This window comes from Astatotilapia calliptera, chromosome 22 (assembly GCF_900246225.1).
Source record: "Astatotilapia calliptera chromosome 22, fAstCal1.2, whole genome shotgun sequence".
Lineage (NCBI taxonomy): Eukaryota > Metazoa > Chordata > Actinopteri > Cichliformes > Cichlidae > Astatotilapia > Astatotilapia calliptera.
The window spans coordinates 3,927,768-3,946,065 of record NC_039322.1 but is presented as its reverse complement, the minus strand read 5'-3'; the positions used below and the strand labels follow the sequence as shown (position 1 = coordinate 3,946,065).

The window sequence follows — 18,298 nt, the reverse complement described above, 5'->3', positions numbered from 1 at the left end:
GTGGATGTGGGAGTGAAAAAGGAACAGAAATAAAAAATAAAGATGTAACACTCTGCATCAATCAGATTTAACTGTATCACACAAACTTTCATTATTGCAGCTGCTGATTTGCTGCGTCTGTAGCAGTTATCATCTTTCACCATCTTTATAGGTGTAATTTACCATATTTAATCATTAGTGATTGCATTACAGACATATCTGAACAACATCAGTAACAAAACTGGAGGTAACTGTAAGATGCCATTTTACATGGGAGATAATCATCTATTACCAACACAGTCTCCTGAAACAACACTGATTATTATAATGCAATAAAGTTAAAGTTACTAGGTTAAAAAAAAAACAATCAGTGGATTGGAGTTTATTGTATGTAAATATCAACATTATTAATCTAATTATAAAAAGATGAAATAGATAGTTTTTCATGTTGGTCCCTTTGCCAACCTAAAACCTGACCGTTCCACTGGCCTCTCTTGCAGCACCAGCCAGGAAATGAGCTGCTAAACTGTGACTGAAGTTGTCCAGTTGCAGGAGGTTAAAACAAATTAAAATCCTAATTAGAGGAATGTTGCTGCACTAACGAAAGTGGGAGTGTCAGAAGCAGCCAGTTAAACGCTCAGTATTTGGTCTTTTAATGTTTCTTGCAAAAAGTTAAAAGACCAAATACAAAGGATTTTTAATTATTTCAGCAATGCCTAGTTGGTGATTAGTGGTATAGTAGAAGTTGAGAATCCTTCATGGAAAAATGATGGAACAACTTTTCAGTCAATTGTCCAATTACTTTTCAGCCTTTGAAAATGGAAGACTGATTAAAAATGGCTGTACATGCAAATAGTTCATACAATGCTTTTTTCTCACAGTTGATAACTGTGTGAAACAATGTATCAATCAGTGCTTAAGATTTTAACAAATAAGGAGGAAGAACATTTTAGAGGCTACTTTATGAGCCTGATGAAAAGCATCTCCGTTGTGTCTGCTGAGAGACTGCAGAGCCTTTTGTCTTTCACAGACTTTTGGTGCCAGGCCAGACCTGACTAATGAACTTCTGGTCAGCAGCCAGCTCCTCTAACCTCCACAGTCCCTCTGCTGCAGTCAAGTAACCTCTGCTTCCTGCCAGGCGAAACACCAACAGGGCTGTGAATCCCCTGACTTCGTCACCTTCTGTCCGCCTGAGCCTCGTTTACAGCTGCCTGAGGAGCTGTGAGGAGGACCACAGCACAGCTTCATGTTGCAAGTCATGGCAAAAGGATCCCTATGCTGTTTGTTCAAGGTGTTTTAGTTATAGATAGTTATAGAGCAGAACATTGTAGCTCTATCCTACCAACTGCCAACCATTGAGACCAAAGAGGTATATTTTGGTTAGTGCTTTTTGAAAATACACATTTGCCAGAAGAAGAAGAGCTGGTCTGGCTACATTCCAAGAACTAATCCAAGAAGCGATCAAGAAAATTCCACCTGTTAATGTCCAGTGCTTGGCTGGAAAACCTACATGATAAAGTGAGCATTGCATGAGGTAAAATTTATGTGCTATAACTGCCTATAGAGTCTGTTCATCTTGTTGCTTTCTTATTTTCTGATGAGAGTGAGAGGTTGGATCTTGCCAGGAAAAGTCAAGATTCTTCCTGGTGGGTTTTCGGTCTCCACTGGGAACGATCATTTCAAGAATTCTATTCATAATTTTTATGGACAAAATTTCTAGCAGTAGTCAGGGGATGGAGGGTGTCAGACTTGGTTGTCTCAGGAGCTCTGCTTTTTGCAGATGATGTGGTTCTCTCTGGGTGACCTGCAGCTTGGTTTGCAACTGAGTGCAAAGCATTAGCAGTTCCAAATCTGAGGCCATTGTTCTTAAAAGTAAAATGATGGAGTATCCACTGCAGGTTAGAGATGAGTCGCTGCCCCCAACTAGAGGAGTTGAAGTATCCTGTAATCTTATTCACAAGTGAGGGGAGAGTGAATTAGGAAAACAACAAGCTGGTGAGGATGCTATTCTGGTCTGTTGTGGTGAATAGAAAGCTGGGCGGAAAGCAAAAACTGTCAGTTTACAAATTGATCTTTGTTTCTATCCTCAGCAGTCACAAGTTGGTAGTGACTGGAAAGTGACAGGTGTTGTTTGTGTGCCAACACAGAGTTTCTTTCCTCCAGGGTTTGGACTTCTTTCAGATTTGCCACAGGACATCAGCTTAAATCAGGTTTTCTTGGTGTGTAGTAGCTGTGAAAGTCATTAAAAGCACTTTGTTTGTTATAGTGTTGCTCATATAAATAGACACAACATGCTGATCTGAAATGATAGGTCTACACAGAACCAAGTTATGGCATTTCTCCTGCACAATGACTATGAGAAACTGTTGTTTCTGTCTATTCCTTTTTATCTGTATACAGCAAAAATGTAAACATTATTTTTTTTTTTAAATTGAATCAGCTTTGAGTGAATCTGTTTTTTCTTGGTTCTTTTTACCTTGTATATAATGTTTTATAGCTCTTTGTGTTTAACTTCAGATCTCCTGTTTTACAGGTGGTGTCCAACAGGGCAGACATGGCCATCGGCTCACTCACCATTAATGAAGAGAGGTCAGAGGTTGTTGAGTTTTCGGTTCCATTTGTGGAGACTGGCATCAGTGTCATGGTTTCGCGCAGTAACGGCACAGTATCACCTTCTGCTTTCCTTGGTAAGATGTTTTTAATAAGGTACACTTTAGCATTTTATAAGTCTGTCATTTCTCCAAGTCAAGCTTAGTACCTGTAACATGCCTGCCTACCTGCAGATGCAAGCTACTTTGCAACCCATCTCCACCCTAGCTCCTTTTCATTCTGTGTCATCTTGTGTCTTACTTACTGGGGTCAGGTTGTATATTTTCCCTTGCAATTGCTATCGGACAAATCTGAAGTTCTGGTGAAGTATTTTAAACCATCAGGACAAATTGGCAAAAATGCTTAAATCAATACCTTATTTGCTTCTATAAGCTGTGTCTAAACATCTGATAGAACTCAATGAGCAGAGGCTCACCTACAATCCAAAAACAATAATTGACATTGCATTCGTAGTTTATGAGATTGCTGAATATGAAGTCTACGTAGGAATGTTTATTCTCCATGTTCAGCTTTAAAGTAGGGATCATAAACTCAGTAGTCTATTTGTATTCCACTAAATTCTGTATACACAACATTAAAATGGGATTTATAGATGTGCATGAAGCATCACAAACCCTTTTCAAGCTCTCTAATGCAAAATTAAATTCTACTCTAAATGGTGCTACATAAGAGGAAGGTAAGAATCCCTTTAAAAAGCAATTCAGGTCAGCTGTGGATGAAAGACGGGTGAAGAAAATATCGCTAAACTAAATTTAAATTTTAACTTTGTGCACTGCACAAAATGAAATACCGGGCTTATAATAGGCCCAGTAGAAAGCATAAAGAATATATACTTAGAAACACTCACATGTTATGCACTCTCTCTGTGCCCTACTTAGCTTGAAACAAACCAAAGGGGATTTTCGCTGTTTTGTTTTTGTCATCAGTCGGACTTTATTCCCTTCCACAGGTAAAGATGAGCTCATCAAAATAACTTAAATTTACATGTTGAAATACTTTTACTAAAAGACATCCTGACTGAGTGAGGTAGAGCTGTATGTAGTTATGTAGTGAGAGCTGTGTGGCAGTAGTTAGAGAGAGATTAGAAGAACAAACAGCTCTTAAAGTATTGACCAAATATCATTTTACCGCTAGTGTGGAACATCCTTCTAAATCCACCTCATTGGCCAAGTGTTTACACGAGGCCCTGAGGTCTTATTATACAGCAGGCTGGTACTCATGTAAAAGCAGAAGAGTTTTAACTTGGAGGCCTGACCCTCCTGTCTCGTGTTGAATTTAAAGTTTGTACTGAGTTTTTTTGCTTTTGGTTTGACTAGCACCGAAACCACTTTGATCAGGTTAAAGAAGAGAACACAGTTTGTGTTAAAATACACTTTCAAATCTGAGATTTCTACATTTCACACGTCTGCATGGAGTCGTCTATAGTCTGGGTTGCTTTTTGTTTATCAATGTTCAGAATGGATGATAACACATTTTCTATCTTACTAATAGGTGAAGGAGGCTGACTACATAGGAGGCACATATAGGACTGCAGTGAATAATAGCAGTGTGAACAGTTAACATTCAAAGCAGCTGGTTCAAGGAGACTGAATTAAATGATTGTTCAAGGGGTCATAATGCAAGACAGCCCTTGTTTTGGATATTTTCATTTTTTCAGTTTTTCCAAAACATACAAAAATGAAGGACGCATCCTTTAATGTTCAGCTGAACATCCAGAAAGTTGATTCTGACTTCATCTCAGCTCACTGCGGGTTTCCCAAACCTTATAAACACTCGTTTGCATAATGGTCAAAACTAGCACCGCTGACTAACAATGGGCTGTCAGAGCCATTGTTAGTCAGTCCGTTGCAGTTTCTCCTGCTGAAAACGCAATGTCCATGTGAACATAATCAACTTTGTGGGATTTCCTTACCTGGGCGATTTGTGTCAAGATGTTCAGCTGAACATTTTATAAAAACATTATAAAACTATTGCTTGCTGCCCATCAAGAACACCATGCAAATGCTGCACAGTCCTATAATGGAGAGGACAGGTGTAACAGGGCATAACAATTCAAAATCAACCTGAATCAAAATTAATTTGATGAAACTGTGGGGTTATACGAGGTGCAAATGAAAATCTCAACTCAACTCCAGACAAAGACCATAGCTAAAACAAATTTAACGTAAGATGTATAAGACTTCAGCACTGCTGCTACCTGGAAGTGCCATCGTGTCCACATCCACCTGCGTTAGACTGTATCTCTTATACTGTGTCACAACAGTGACCCTGCAACCTGAGTTTTAGAGACGACAAAGTTGCAGGGAGTCGAGTAGAATGTAATGGCAGTCACCAATAATCTTGGTAGCCAAACAATTTTTTACAGTGTTGAGGTACACAATGGTACAGTACATATCAGAGTTTGTTTCCCACAGGACATTACTGTGCAGCTCTGACCCTGGGGTCCTATTCACAATGCATGATGTCCAAAAATAAAACTTGAACATCTGAGACTCTTTCACACTTCCTGGAACATGGTTATCATTAAATCTGATATGGTTTTTGCTTTTTTATTAGCAAAGTCACATTTTATTTTTTAAATCACAACTACATGAGTCATCAAAAGAGGACCCAGATGCATAAGCTATTATTCACTAATGGACTTTACAATGCTTTCAAGTTTCCTTTAATCTTAAGGATTGTTGAAGGATTAATTAATTAATGTACTAAAACAGCCTTGATAGCTTACATAACGCTGTACAGTACTGTACATTCTTTCTAAATTATGTAAGTGGCCTTCATTTCTGATGTGAATTTTGTCTTTCAGTTGAAAAGGTTCAAACTCCCAGCTTTGCATCTCAAAGCACAGCTCAAAATGCACAGTTAGCTTTACTATTCTCAGCGTTCAAAGAAGCCCCCACGGCAATCCAAGCCAACCTTTTTTTTTCTCCAGTCATTTTAAAAAAAATATAGCTTATGCCTCAATCAAAGTTGGCCTCTCCTAAGATAACACCTCTTAATTTACCAATCTTCTTAGACTAATTCCACGCACTTCCAACCATGAAAAGATGGAATTTGAGAGAAGTAGAGAGTTGGAAGCAGAGAGAAATGACAACAAAGAAAGGGAGTGATGGATGAAGAATGTGCTTAGGAGAAAGAGATGGTGTTACACAGAGAGAGAAAGTCCTGTCATGTACCACTATAAACCCAACACAAACGAGAGAGAGAGAGAGAGGTTGAGTGGCTTTGATAGAGAGACTGATAGAGCTGTGTCAGATGCTCTCAGATATTTTAATCTGAGCAGCGGCTGGTTGACATGCTGCTGTGCATTTGTGTGTGTGCGTGTCGTGCAGACCAGATGAGATCATACCCTGTAGCAAAAATGACTTGTTAACACAGAGCAGCGTCTCAGGCGACTACTTTTTAAACCCACCATCTGTGCTTAAAACCTGCCTGTGTGAATGAAGCGCATATTCTACTGCCACACATACTGTGTGCATGACGTTATAAATCAGACCTGCAGACCATCATACACTGTATGACGAATTATGTCATAAATAGTTTAAATAGTTCCTATCATATTGTCCTATACTGTCCGTTTCTCTATAGCCCTTAAAGCCCAGCCTGTAATAAAAGTGCAATTTATTTATTTTTTTTCATTTTTGCTTGTTTAATAACGACCAAGTCTGCTCTAAAAGTTCACTAATATTCCTCCATCATAGACCTGACTCCTTCGCAGGACTCCTTAAGGGATTGATTTCATACTGGCACAGCTGCAGTAGTACATCTATCCATCTGTCAGAGGAGATTTAAGAGACAATCTGAAACATGTCATGGTTGGACGGAGGTGCAAGGCTCCTAAGGCCATTTTGTCTAAAGTCTGCTGGGCCACAGGGCTGACAGCAAGTCCATACTGTTGCTTTGGCCGTTTGTGTGTGCGTATGTGTGTGTGTGTATGGGCACATGTGAACGCATGGAATATAAAAGAAAAAATTAGGGTCAAACAGAGGTAAGAGTGAGCACAAACACGTAAGGAAAGGTCAACGCTCAAGGAAATAATCAAGTGAGGAAGAAGTGCTCTGAGAGGCAGGGCAATCCTTTCTGACGGAGGAGTCTCAGAAAAGCCAGAGAATAATAACAAGAGGTGAAGAGGGAAACACGTGCAGGCCAACAAGAGGCCAACTGTGAGAAAGGCAGCTGCAATATGTGGACAAACCGCATGATGCTCAACTTGTTTAAAATGCACTTGCTGTTTGTTAGGCCTTGTAAAGAAAAATAGAATAAATGGTAATGAAACCTAGGAATCTGATACCATTGTGGTTGACACTGTGGTGTAGTGGTTAACATTGATGCTTTGCAGCAAAAAGATGAACGGTTTGAATCCACCAGTGAGCTGCTGTCAGTTTAATTAGTGGTTCTAAATTGAAGATAGGTTTAAATGTCAGTTGATGATCAAGGTGATGAGCTCGTGCACCTATGATAGGCTCCAAAACCTAGAATTGGACAAACAGTTAAGAAAATGTGTGTCATTTATAAAAGCTTTGGCTCTTTTTATTAGTTTTAGTTTCTTCTTTCAATGTGGAAGAAAAGGTCATTGGCCAGGGTTTTTATTATAACGACATTATCTTGATGATAAGAATCTCTGAAAATGTTAATGTATAAAATTAAAAGAGACATGCCGCATTCGAGTTATTTTTTTTTCTTCATATTTTTACATTTAAATGACAATACAGTAAATCTGTGAAAGTTCTCAGACATCCAGGTCATCGTGGTCTAAGGAGCTTGAAAAAAAAAAAAAAGCATCTGGACTTCTTTAAGTTGCTCGAAGACTCGGCTGTCCATCTGCATCTAAAGGACAAGGGTCACTCTTTCGAGGACGCCAATGTTCACATTTTGGACAGAGAGGACAGATGGTTTGAAACAGGAGTGAAAGAAGCCATCTATGTCCACTGTGAGCCGACCATCTTTGAACAGAGGCGGGGCTTACGACACCAACTGTCTGCCATCTATAATCCAGTTTTGAGATCCCTTCCCAGATGCCTTAACGCCCACTCACATCCTGGGCCATCTGACCTCAGGAAATCACATGATAGGGTGGGGCCAGGTTTCACAATGAGCTCACCCGAAACCTTGGCTGATTATGACCCACACCCATTTTCACACCTTAGCTCGTGTGATTGTGTTACTGGGGGGGGGGGTCCATGTCCCTCCCGGGAGACACTCCCACAGGGCTTAAATCTGGGACTTTCCACCATTTGACAGTAGAACTGAAGAAGCTTCTTGGATGGTGGTGAAGTCTAGATGCTTTTTTTCCAAGCTCCTTAGACGACAATACAGTAAATTAAACCAACAAGAATAAAGCAGTACAGTACTTATAGAGGCTATTTTATCTTAAATAAAATAGATGCATTCTGCAGTGGACTCATTGGTTTGATATCCTCAAAGTTGGGCTGAGCTCCTTCTTTCTGTTTTCAGTCTCATGCTCTTCTGTCAGGTTCTTGTGTTCAGTTTGAAAAGCATGAAAACATTTTCTATGGCTTTAAATATTTAAGACTGTCCTACTGCGGTCCCCTTTTTTCAAACCTGACATCCTCTGAAGCAGCGTTTTCTCACTAAAACCTTGTTTGATGTCTCTGTTCTGGTCTTTCTCTGTACTTTTCTTTCATGGTAGCAAAACATGACATGAGAATGTATGCAGATACCTCCTGCACTTTGAACTGCACAAGCTTGAACTTTTCCAAGGGTGCCCTCTGCATATTCCCAGACCATTCCCACATTAGGGAATGATCCATTAATAATAAGGAAGTAACTAATTTATCATGATTTGTTGTTACTCACATTTGATTGCATATCTGCTACTGTAACTAATGACTAATTAACAGATTTGAAATACCTAAACATTATTTATTGAGCAAGCTTCTCTCAGCATCAATGAGACAGATAAAATAAAAATGACTGTACAAGGATACTCAGAAAGAACTACATGCTTCCCCTGACCAGAGCAAAATGATCTTGATCCGCACATGAATGAATGCATTTCTTTCCTTTTACTCTTCGTCACCTTTCTACCAAGTTTAATGAAATTCAGCTTAGTAGTTTTTGTGTAGCCCTGATGTCATAGAGATGAATAAAACCATGCCAAACGCATGCTGTACCACCGCCTCAACTCTCGCTTTTGGCAGAGGAATGGCTGACTCTGCAGTTTTTATTGTCCTGGTGCGTTTACTTGCCTGCAGCATGCATTAGTGCTTCTTTCAAAGCTGGGCTCACAGTTTTCTAAAGATTTGTTCTCTTTGTTGTGCTACTGAATGAAAATTTATTATTTATTATTTCTCTGTTTTTTTTTCTTCCTTTACATAATATTTTCAAATCGCTACAATCTAAACTCAGAGTAATAATTGTGACGTATTTAATTCTCTAAAGTCTCAGTGACCTTTGTGAATGTGAAATAGACACAAAGGTCTTATTACAGACACAGAAACCCCAGGCTACAAAGCTGAGAGGGAGACAGGACACACACTCAAAGCCTGGATAATAACAAACACTTAAACTGTCAAGGGACCCAGTAAAGGGGGATGTGAAAATTGAGCGACTGAGGAGAAATAAAGGCAGAGGTGTGTGTGTGTGTGTGTGTGTGTGTGTGTGTGTGCGTGTGCGTGCGCTTTGTTTTGAAGAATGGTCAGCTGCAGTAGAAGGCCTGCCACTCATATTGGCATTTCAGAGGTAAAAGCTTTTATACACTAACAGTAAAACAAAACTCCCAAGTCATAATTTGTGAGGAGCTTCTTAAGAGTTTCTGTGAGCTTAGTGAATTCAGCTTCTCAAAAAAAATTCTGTGTGTGTGTGTGTTTGTGCTTCTATAAAAGTGAGTGATGAACTATGTTATCTAATGTTCAAAGAGTACTTCACTGATTTAGCATTGCATTCACTGCAGTGTTGTCTCCAGGTGGGCATCTTATGAGCAAACAGGTGAAATTAAGCTGTATTTATTTTTCAAATGCAAGTTTAAATTAAATATAATATTTCATATTCCAATATTTCACTTTTCCCAAATGTTTGTTATCATTCAATATTAAGAAAAAAAAATGATAAAGCAACAGTGTTACAGTTGTTAATATTACCTCCTATACAGGATTCAGTCATTGTATTGGTATTAATATTCCCTGAGACATTAAAATATATGAGGTAACTGTACTTCTATATGTGTGCCTCTGCACAGTTAAGCTTCAAATGCGTAATGGCAGGCAAACCTAATTGTACTTATCGTTTCCCTTGGCCTGCTGTATACGTAATGCAGATTAGCATACCATTTACTGAAGTACTCTGGTGGGATGAGGCAGAGAAGGTGATCGTAATTGTTTATGGCACTCTGGATTAAGCCGGTAATTATACCAAATCATTGTGGAACTTTGTGCACATGCTATAGAAGCAAATCAAATAACAACTACTTAAACTTGCGTTACAGCAATTCAGCTGTTTCTAATTGTGATAACATACCAACACCATGGCTACCTGTGCATGCTGACCCGGTATCAGTGTTGAACTAGTAAGCTGTATTCCTTATCGTGAGCATTGGTGCATGAGGTAAAATCTCAAAATAAATTAAGCAGATGAACTTTATTTATGCACTTCATACTGTAATGACATTACTGTGTTAAATATGTCATAACTGTGTCCATGTCCTATGCTGTTCAGCTTCTAACTGCATCAGCACTCCGTTTTATAATGTTGTTATCATTCTCACTAAAACAGACTTATGACATAAGGCGACTTTTCTGGGTTATTCCTACTCTGGTTCTATAGAGAACTAGGGTCACCAGTTTGAATCTTTCTATTACTGCTGGGAACATACTGGCAACCAAATTGAATTAATAATATTGTCACTTTACTTAACAACCACTGCTAAAATACCCCTGAGCAAGGCCGCATAACCTTATTAACCCAATGCTAGGTTCTTGTACTCCAGTGGCTCTACTTGCTGGCACCAGTACCAGACTGTGGTTATACCTGGTGGCTTCCAGGTGTGAATATTAAAGAGGCCATCTTTGAAAAAGAACACGTGTTAATAGGAAAATTGTACTTAGTAGTCAGTATAATCTTTTAATGATATAAGTTGGCATATGGTAGAATGCTGCATGTAATCATTTGTGTGTAGAAGTATATAGTTGGTGGCATATTGAAAGAATGTCTCATCCTAGGAGGTCTGTAACATTCTAGGGTGTTCACCCCCACATCCTAGGAGCATGAGAGAGGTCGTACCTTGTCTTATTGTTTTACGGTAGGATTAACGTAGCTATATTTGTTCTAGTCTAAGTGCTTTTTGGTTTGATGAACTGCTGGACTTCGAGACCAGCAGGTTTAGGGAAGTCTTTATGGGGTCTCTCACACACACACACACACACACACACACACACACACACACACACACACACACACACACACACACACACACACACACACACACAAAAGCACCCACTGAAGTATAAATAAAGACCGGGGCAGTTTCTCAGTGCGAGTCTCAGTGCTGGAGGCTGCCCTTGCTAGCAAGAAGTTCTGTGTGTTTCACTTCTTCTGTGTGTGAAGAAGTGTTTTAGAGTATATTTCTTAACAACACGTGTCTTGAATTGACTTTCCCTGTTTAAATGCACTCCTCTGCAAAATGGTGATGTAGCTGCTGGAAACCAAACATCACTGAGAGAGTACATAACTCACTACAAAACCCAGCATACTCATGTCATCGATAAGTGAAAGTGAAGTAAACCTGATCAAGTTCAATTTTGATTCAACTACCCAAAGACACAAATACCTCCCGACACCTGCAGGTCAATAAATCCACTGCTGTGTCTAATCTGAACTCACAATTCCCCAAACTTTGCTTGTTCAGCGTTCGCTGCTGCTGAGTTTGAAAATGCCTTTACACCAAAAAATGTAATCAAACATATCGAATCACTTCCCTCAGAATATACTAAAGAGAAGCTCAGCACTGCTTCCGAAACTCTCACACGAAATGCTTTGAAATGGTTAAAGAAAAGAAATCATTTGAAATGTCTCACAGATACACAAAAATGACTTGCTACAAAATCGTCATTTGTATGATGCTTAATTGAAATTAAGTACAAGCCACAGAAATGTTGTTTGTAATTCTTTAAACCTACTCGAGCATTGCAACACTGCTGCAGTTGTGCTGCTATTGCCACACAAATTAGCTGCTTTACATTTTGCTATCAATTTATTTACGACCATGGCAGCATAATTCTGTCCAATGACGCTGCAATAAATCCTCTTTTGTGTGGGCACTTCAACAAGGACCGTATTGATTCTTCATTGGTGCTACGCCAGGCACGTGTACATTAACTCTGCTTGTACTTGTTTTGTTTCATTGCACTGTAGTCTGTCGTGCCTGTGAGGTGTTCCTAAAATTAGATATTACAAAGATTATTCTACTCAGTAGCATAATTTTCAACATTCTGTTAATGACTGTTATTATGTACGCTCTCCTCCACTATAATAATAGACACAGAAAACAAAACAGTCATTAAACCATTTTCTTTGTATAGGAAAAGTCATTCACAAAACAAGCAGGCAACCAGTATTTATTTATTGGCTTTTATTAAAAACGTCAGTGAGTGCCTTTCAAAAATCAGAACGCGTCATTCAAAACTAGATTTAGAACCTGAAAAGAAATAAATTAATATAAAAATTCAAAAGAAATTTGAAGAAAACATTTAAAGCGACCGTGGGCATCGGCTAGATTCAGCACAAATCCAGCAAACGTATCCATCCAGTCCAACTCTTGATTTAATTTAAAATCATTAGAAATGTATAATTCATTGACTCTTATGCAACGTTGATGTTGTTTTTGTGACACACAGTTTATTACATTATTAATCATCCATAATGTTGCATGGCAAACTTAAGAAGGTTTCACATATACTAAAATAAACTCAGCATTTATTTTCATTATAAAACTTTAATGCGGGTTGCAATGAATAATGTTTTATAATAAAAAAAACAAACTATTATTCTGTAGTCATCCTTTTCCCCAAAAATGTTCTTTCTCTCTAAATGACATTTTAAGGTTGAAGTTACTTTATTGTCTCCCTAAATAAATAAATACATTTTTATTTATATAGCACCTTTCAAGACAGAATCACAAAGTGCTGCACATAAGATTACAAGTCATAAAAAGATTTAAAAAAGAGAAAATAAAACAGGCAAAAAATTAACCAAAGGAGAAAACTGTTTTGGATGAAAGGAACTGCTGCATGAAACCAGATATTACTAAACATCACAATAAAAACATATTAAATGGGTGCACATAAAAAAACAACATCTGAGCAAAGAAGCTGTTTGCACTGTCAACCTTAAACCGATGCAAACATGCACATCTTCATACATAAATTACAGGCACCAAAACCTCTCGCTTTACATGTTTAACAGCACACATGCAATTGGTAAAAACCGCAGTTTTTTTTTTTTTTTTTTTTTTAAAGTGTACTTTATTGGTCCCCGTGGGGAAAATCCCTCTCTGCATTTAACCCATTCACTCAGTGAAGCAGTGGGCAGCCACTGGGCGCCCGGGGAGCAGTGTGTAGGGACGGTACCTTGCTCAGGGGTACCTCAGGGTAGCTGTTCAGGGGAATCGAACCCCCGACCTTCCTATCATGGGGCCACCACTCTACCTACTGAGCTATCCCTGCCCTTATCTTATCTTGTTATTGTTATCTTGTTCTTTAATAAATGTAACTGTCAGGTGGACAGATTGTTTCCAACGATTGTGTTTAAACAGAGGAACCTTGTTCAGGATAGTCAAACAAAGATTGGTTTTCAAATATTAAACATTATCAATGTGCTGTAAACAACATGCATTATTCACCTATTCATACAAGCATTTCTTTCTGTGCCTAAGTGCTTTCTGTCAGTGCCTTGCCCAAGGATATTTGGCATGTCTATTGGAACGGCCAGAGATCAAACCACCAACCTTCCTGTTAGTAGATGACCCACAGCCACCCCACCTAAAGCACACCATCTGAAACTGATTAGGACAGATATAGCATGAAAAGGAGAAGCTGGTGTGGAGTTGGGTTGCAAAGTAGCTTGCAGATGCATAGCAACTTTAGGCAGACTAAAGCAGCTTAAACCACACTCCCAAATGGAATTTGTCACTTAAAGTTGTGTAATCTGACCCATCAGATGATATGGGCTGGCACTGGCATCAGCCCTCTTACTGTGATTTCAGCTGACTTTGTGCCTGCTTGTACGAGCATTAAGCTCGATTAAAATTCAGGTCTCCTTGTGACAGCCTCCTTGTGATTATGATGCATATCTAGTTTCATGCTTTTTCTGTTAAAAATGTATCCTCCATGCATGATTTTGAAAATGTTTCTACCAAAATTTTTATAAAAAGAAAATGATTATCATAAACAGAATGAAATGAAATTATTATTCAATTTAACAATGAAAACCTAGCTGAAATTATAATGCATCGTCGCAGTCCTTGTGGCACACGGGTTGGCAGCCCATGCAGCCTTAAAAGCATATTAACCCTGTCTGGCAGTAAGTTTAATGGATAATCCTGAGCCTCTCCACCTGCTCCCTCACTGTGTGTCTCTCTGCACGGGAGCCACAGCTAAAAGCCTCGTATATAAACGATGCTTGTTACTCTTTGGTATGTCAGCACACAGTCACATTTGATTTAGCATCTCATCCTGGAAGTAACACAAGGAGAGACTAAAGTGTTGATGAGGCGACCCAGTAGCTCAGCCCATCTCGCCAGTGCTGTTTGATTAGTGTTACATCTGCCAATGTCAGTCTAGGCAGCAAATCCCTCACTAATTTGGCAAATCTCAGGAGAATCTGCTTGTTTCCTCTGCCGGCAGTTAGACTAGCACCCATTACTTGATATGAGGAGAGACGATTTCCTCCTGTCTACATCCAGACGTCTAACAATTTAATACAAGGCTGCTCATTTGCTGTGTCATGCAGCTACACAGTGGCAGAAACAGAAAGTGTCAATGTGTAAATTATTCAGCACACATTTCTTTTCTTGAAATGTATAATACATGGATGCTCGCTCCATATTCATGGACATAATAAAAACATTAAAATCAAATCCCTGACTCGGACTTAGATGTTTTATATTATTTTTCATTAAAATATTTACATCCCATTCAATGTTTCATCACTTCTGTGATGCCTCCTGCTTTGAGATATGTCTTTTCTCTCATTACAATTTTTGTTTTGGTTGAATTTACTATGAATCTGAGCTGACACAGAATAGAACCAACAACCTACAGTATCTAGCTTTGTTTTACTATCTTGGTTTCTATTTTTCTCTGCAATTTTCAAAATGTTCAAATGCAGTCTCCAAACAGTTGATTCTGTTCATCTGGACGTAGCATTTTGGGGGAGAAACGTTTCGTCACTCATCCAAGTGACTTCTTCAGTCTCAGCTGACTGCAGGTTTCCCCAAATCTTATAAACAGCACATTTGCATAATGACTGAAACCAGCCCACTGAAGGAACAATGGGCTGGGAGGTCAGTTCCTTAATCTTAATTATGCAAGTTCTCATGACCATTGATCAACAAGCACTGACCAAAACCCACTGATCAAAGACCACTGATCAATGGCCATTCACAGAGAGTTGGGGAATGGCTGCAATCACAGCATTGTAAGATTTCGCCATCTTCATCTTACCATTAAGACGTTCAAATGCAGTCTTTTTACAAAGACAAAAAAAAGCTCAGTTGTACCAGTGGTAAGGTCACGCTTGGAGCTTGACACTCTGCTGTGTCTGAGTATTTCAGGGTAAAAGGATCAAGCTCCTGTGTAAATTAATATGGAGCGAGCCATAACTGCAATTTCAATGACTACTGGGATGTGAAAACTGTGTGTGCTGTATAGAATCAACCGCCAGAGTCGATAAAACCCTGTAAAAAGTTCAGTTACTTTGCACCAAAATATAGTTTAAAAAGTTGTTGTTGTTGTTTTTTATTTCACTTGCAGGTTGAAATAAAAAAAGTGATTTCACTTGCAGGTTGGGGCAGCACGGTGGTAAGCACTGTTACCTCAAAGCAAGAAGGTCCTGGCTTCAATTCCACTATCTGGCCAAACTGTGTGGAGTTTGCATGTTCTCATTTTCGTGGGTTCTCCCGGCTTCCTCCCACAGTCCAAAGACACACTTAGTGGGGATAGGTTAATTGAAAACACTAAATTGCAACCATCCAGGGTGTACCCTGCCTCTCGCCCTAGGACAGTTGGGATAGGCTCCAGTGCGACCTGTGACCTTGAAAAGGATGGATGCAGGTTGTACTTGTACTACAGAGTGCTGACGCTATGATTGTGTGTAGCTCATCCCAGTAAACTATCAAACAACTTCTCTTTGTCGCTGCCTTACGATGCCTCTTGTTTAGATCAGGTTCACAGTGACATTGAGAAACGTGCAGCGAAAAGTTTTTGTTTGCTAGTTTAGAACAAGTGATTTAACCCTCTGTGGTCTAAGTAACCTTGTGTGCTAATTCTAACCCTCTGCATATTGGAGGAGCAGACTTTTTTTATAACATCCACTGCACCAGAAACAGTTGGTGCATGGGATGACAAGGGTCTTCTCAAACCTATAGTTGTTAGGCATCAATCTTTGTTCACTGTCCACACAGATTCCCATTTTATGAAGGGGTAATTAGTAAATGTCAGGAAAACTTCCTAAAGTTTTCCTATTCGTTCTTGTGTGTGTGTGTTGGTGTATTGCAGAGCCCTACAGCCCAGCGGTGTGGGTGATGATGTTTGTGATGTGCCTGTCGGTCGTGGCTGTCACCGTCTTCATCTTTGAGTTCTTCAGCCCCGTGGGATACAACCGCAGCCTGCAGAGTGCTAAGAGTAAGTGACGGAGTCGCTCCAGTGTCTGCACGCCAATCAACCAACCACCACTGCTCATTTCACAACATTATTACCAACTTGTCACTTTGTCAGTTATGTAAGCGAGGGGGGGCTGATTTGAGGAGGGTGTTTGTCCAAATTATTATAATTAAGCGTTCCGCTTTTTTTTGACTTCACAGGATTCAAAACAATCACTTCACACCCACAATGTGGCTTATTTAATAATAATGAAACAAACACGGACTGCGTGGTGGTGGTTGATGTTGACGTCTTTACAGTACTTGTCACTTCACCATTATTGCAACTATTTACTGTGTGCGTCTCTGCCCCGACACATTTATTTTTAATTATAACCTGGAAAAGTTGTCCTTTATGTTTTAATAAACTGACACAAGTAGAAGTGAACTCATTTTATGTGACAGGTAGATGTCTGTGCACGCTCGTCATTTTTCTTTCTTCTGTATCAAACCGCTTCAACTTTCATCTCTCTTTATAAGCATGTTTAAATCTTATTCTTATCTTATTATATAATTGTTTCTATAGTTTATATCCTCACAAAAGTTGAATAAGCTAAAGTTTAAAGGTCTACTTACCAGTTTTTGGCAGTTGCATCTCTGTCGTCCTCTTTTTTTCCAACATTTCCAGGGTGTCAAATACTAGTGTTGTGTCAGAAGCTGCCAGCTTCCCAGAAATACAAAACCTTGAGACACTGACCATTGCAATGGTATATAGTATAATACGGACTATATAGCAGTCCTTTTTTTTCCAAGAGCATAAAGCTCATGGAGGGGTTTGGTAGCTAGAAGATGGTCCACTTTGGGATCTTTTAACATGCTTTCCCTTGCTACTTGGTCAGAGTTAATCACCAGATTTAGGAAAATATTATGGTCCCTACACATTAAACATTTAAAAGTACTGTTTGAGTTTAAGGAGGGTCTATATGTGATGAGTTCCCAACTTGTGCTCACACTTCAGTGGCTTTGACAAAATAGCAACATATTATCCATTCTATGACTTAAATACGTCAAATTAACTTCCACTTCACTCAAATATAATACACTTTAAAGTGTAAAGACACTATAAAGTGCCTTGTGTGCTTAATTTGTGCACTCATTACTTGAAGAAAAGGTACTTCAGATACTTCAAAGTAATCCTCCCACACATCTGCACCATATCTACATGCTGACTGTGTTTCCATAAACGTGCAGCTTCACCTTTAATGTTGAACAATGAGCTATAGTCAGTGTCTTTTTGTTCTTTTATTTCTCATCCTTCTGAGACTTCACAGCATAGTGATTCACAGCGTAATGACCTTACATTCAACACGAGGGTGTCTGCTGCCAGGTTTAATAACTTTAAATAAGTCCTCTTCTCAGTTACGTCTGTTTGAACTTTCAACATGAGACATTTCTTAGATCACTGCAGGGCAGCTGGTCCATACAATCACTGCAATTTAATGCATGTTAATGTTGTTAATGTTGACGTTCTGTATTGTCATAGCAACAGCGTCCACATGTCTAATTTCTACTTTAATTTCAAAGTCTGGGCTCTGTCCCTGTATTTCCAATTAAAAGTCTTAAAGCAACAGTGGACTGTGACTATTCAGATAACAACGTGCTTCTGTTCGCTAGCATTACCTGATTTCAGGCAGACTTGCAAATATTTCATTCACAATGTCACCAAGGCCACACAGTTATGCGCTGCTCTTTTATGGCGGTTAACCAAACTATTATAAAACCGACTAGTTTTTGTCTTTGAAGCATCTTGGAATTATTTTTTCAGAGTACAGAATACTTTCAATAGTGTTCTGTAACTTTTGAAATACTTTTCATATACGTTTTATATAAAACTGT

At 39.0% G+C, this 18,298-nt stretch overlaps 1 protein-coding gene across 2 annotated transcripts in view; it reads left to right on the top strand.

Annotated features, from left to right (window-relative positions):
• Positions 1-18,298, top strand: part of grin2da (glutamate receptor, ionotropic, N-methyl D-aspartate 2D, a) — a 249,319-nt gene that overhangs the window by 192,223 nt on the left and 38,798 nt on the right. For both annotated transcript variants that reach the window (XM_026156009.1, XM_026156011.1), the window contains 2 exons: positions 2,513-2,666; positions 16,320-16,445. In XM_026156009.1, the coding sequence (XP_026011794.1) occupies positions 2,513-2,666; positions 16,320-16,445 (280 nt within the window). The remainder of the gene's footprint in view (positions 1-2,512; positions 2,667-16,319; positions 16,446-18,298) is intronic.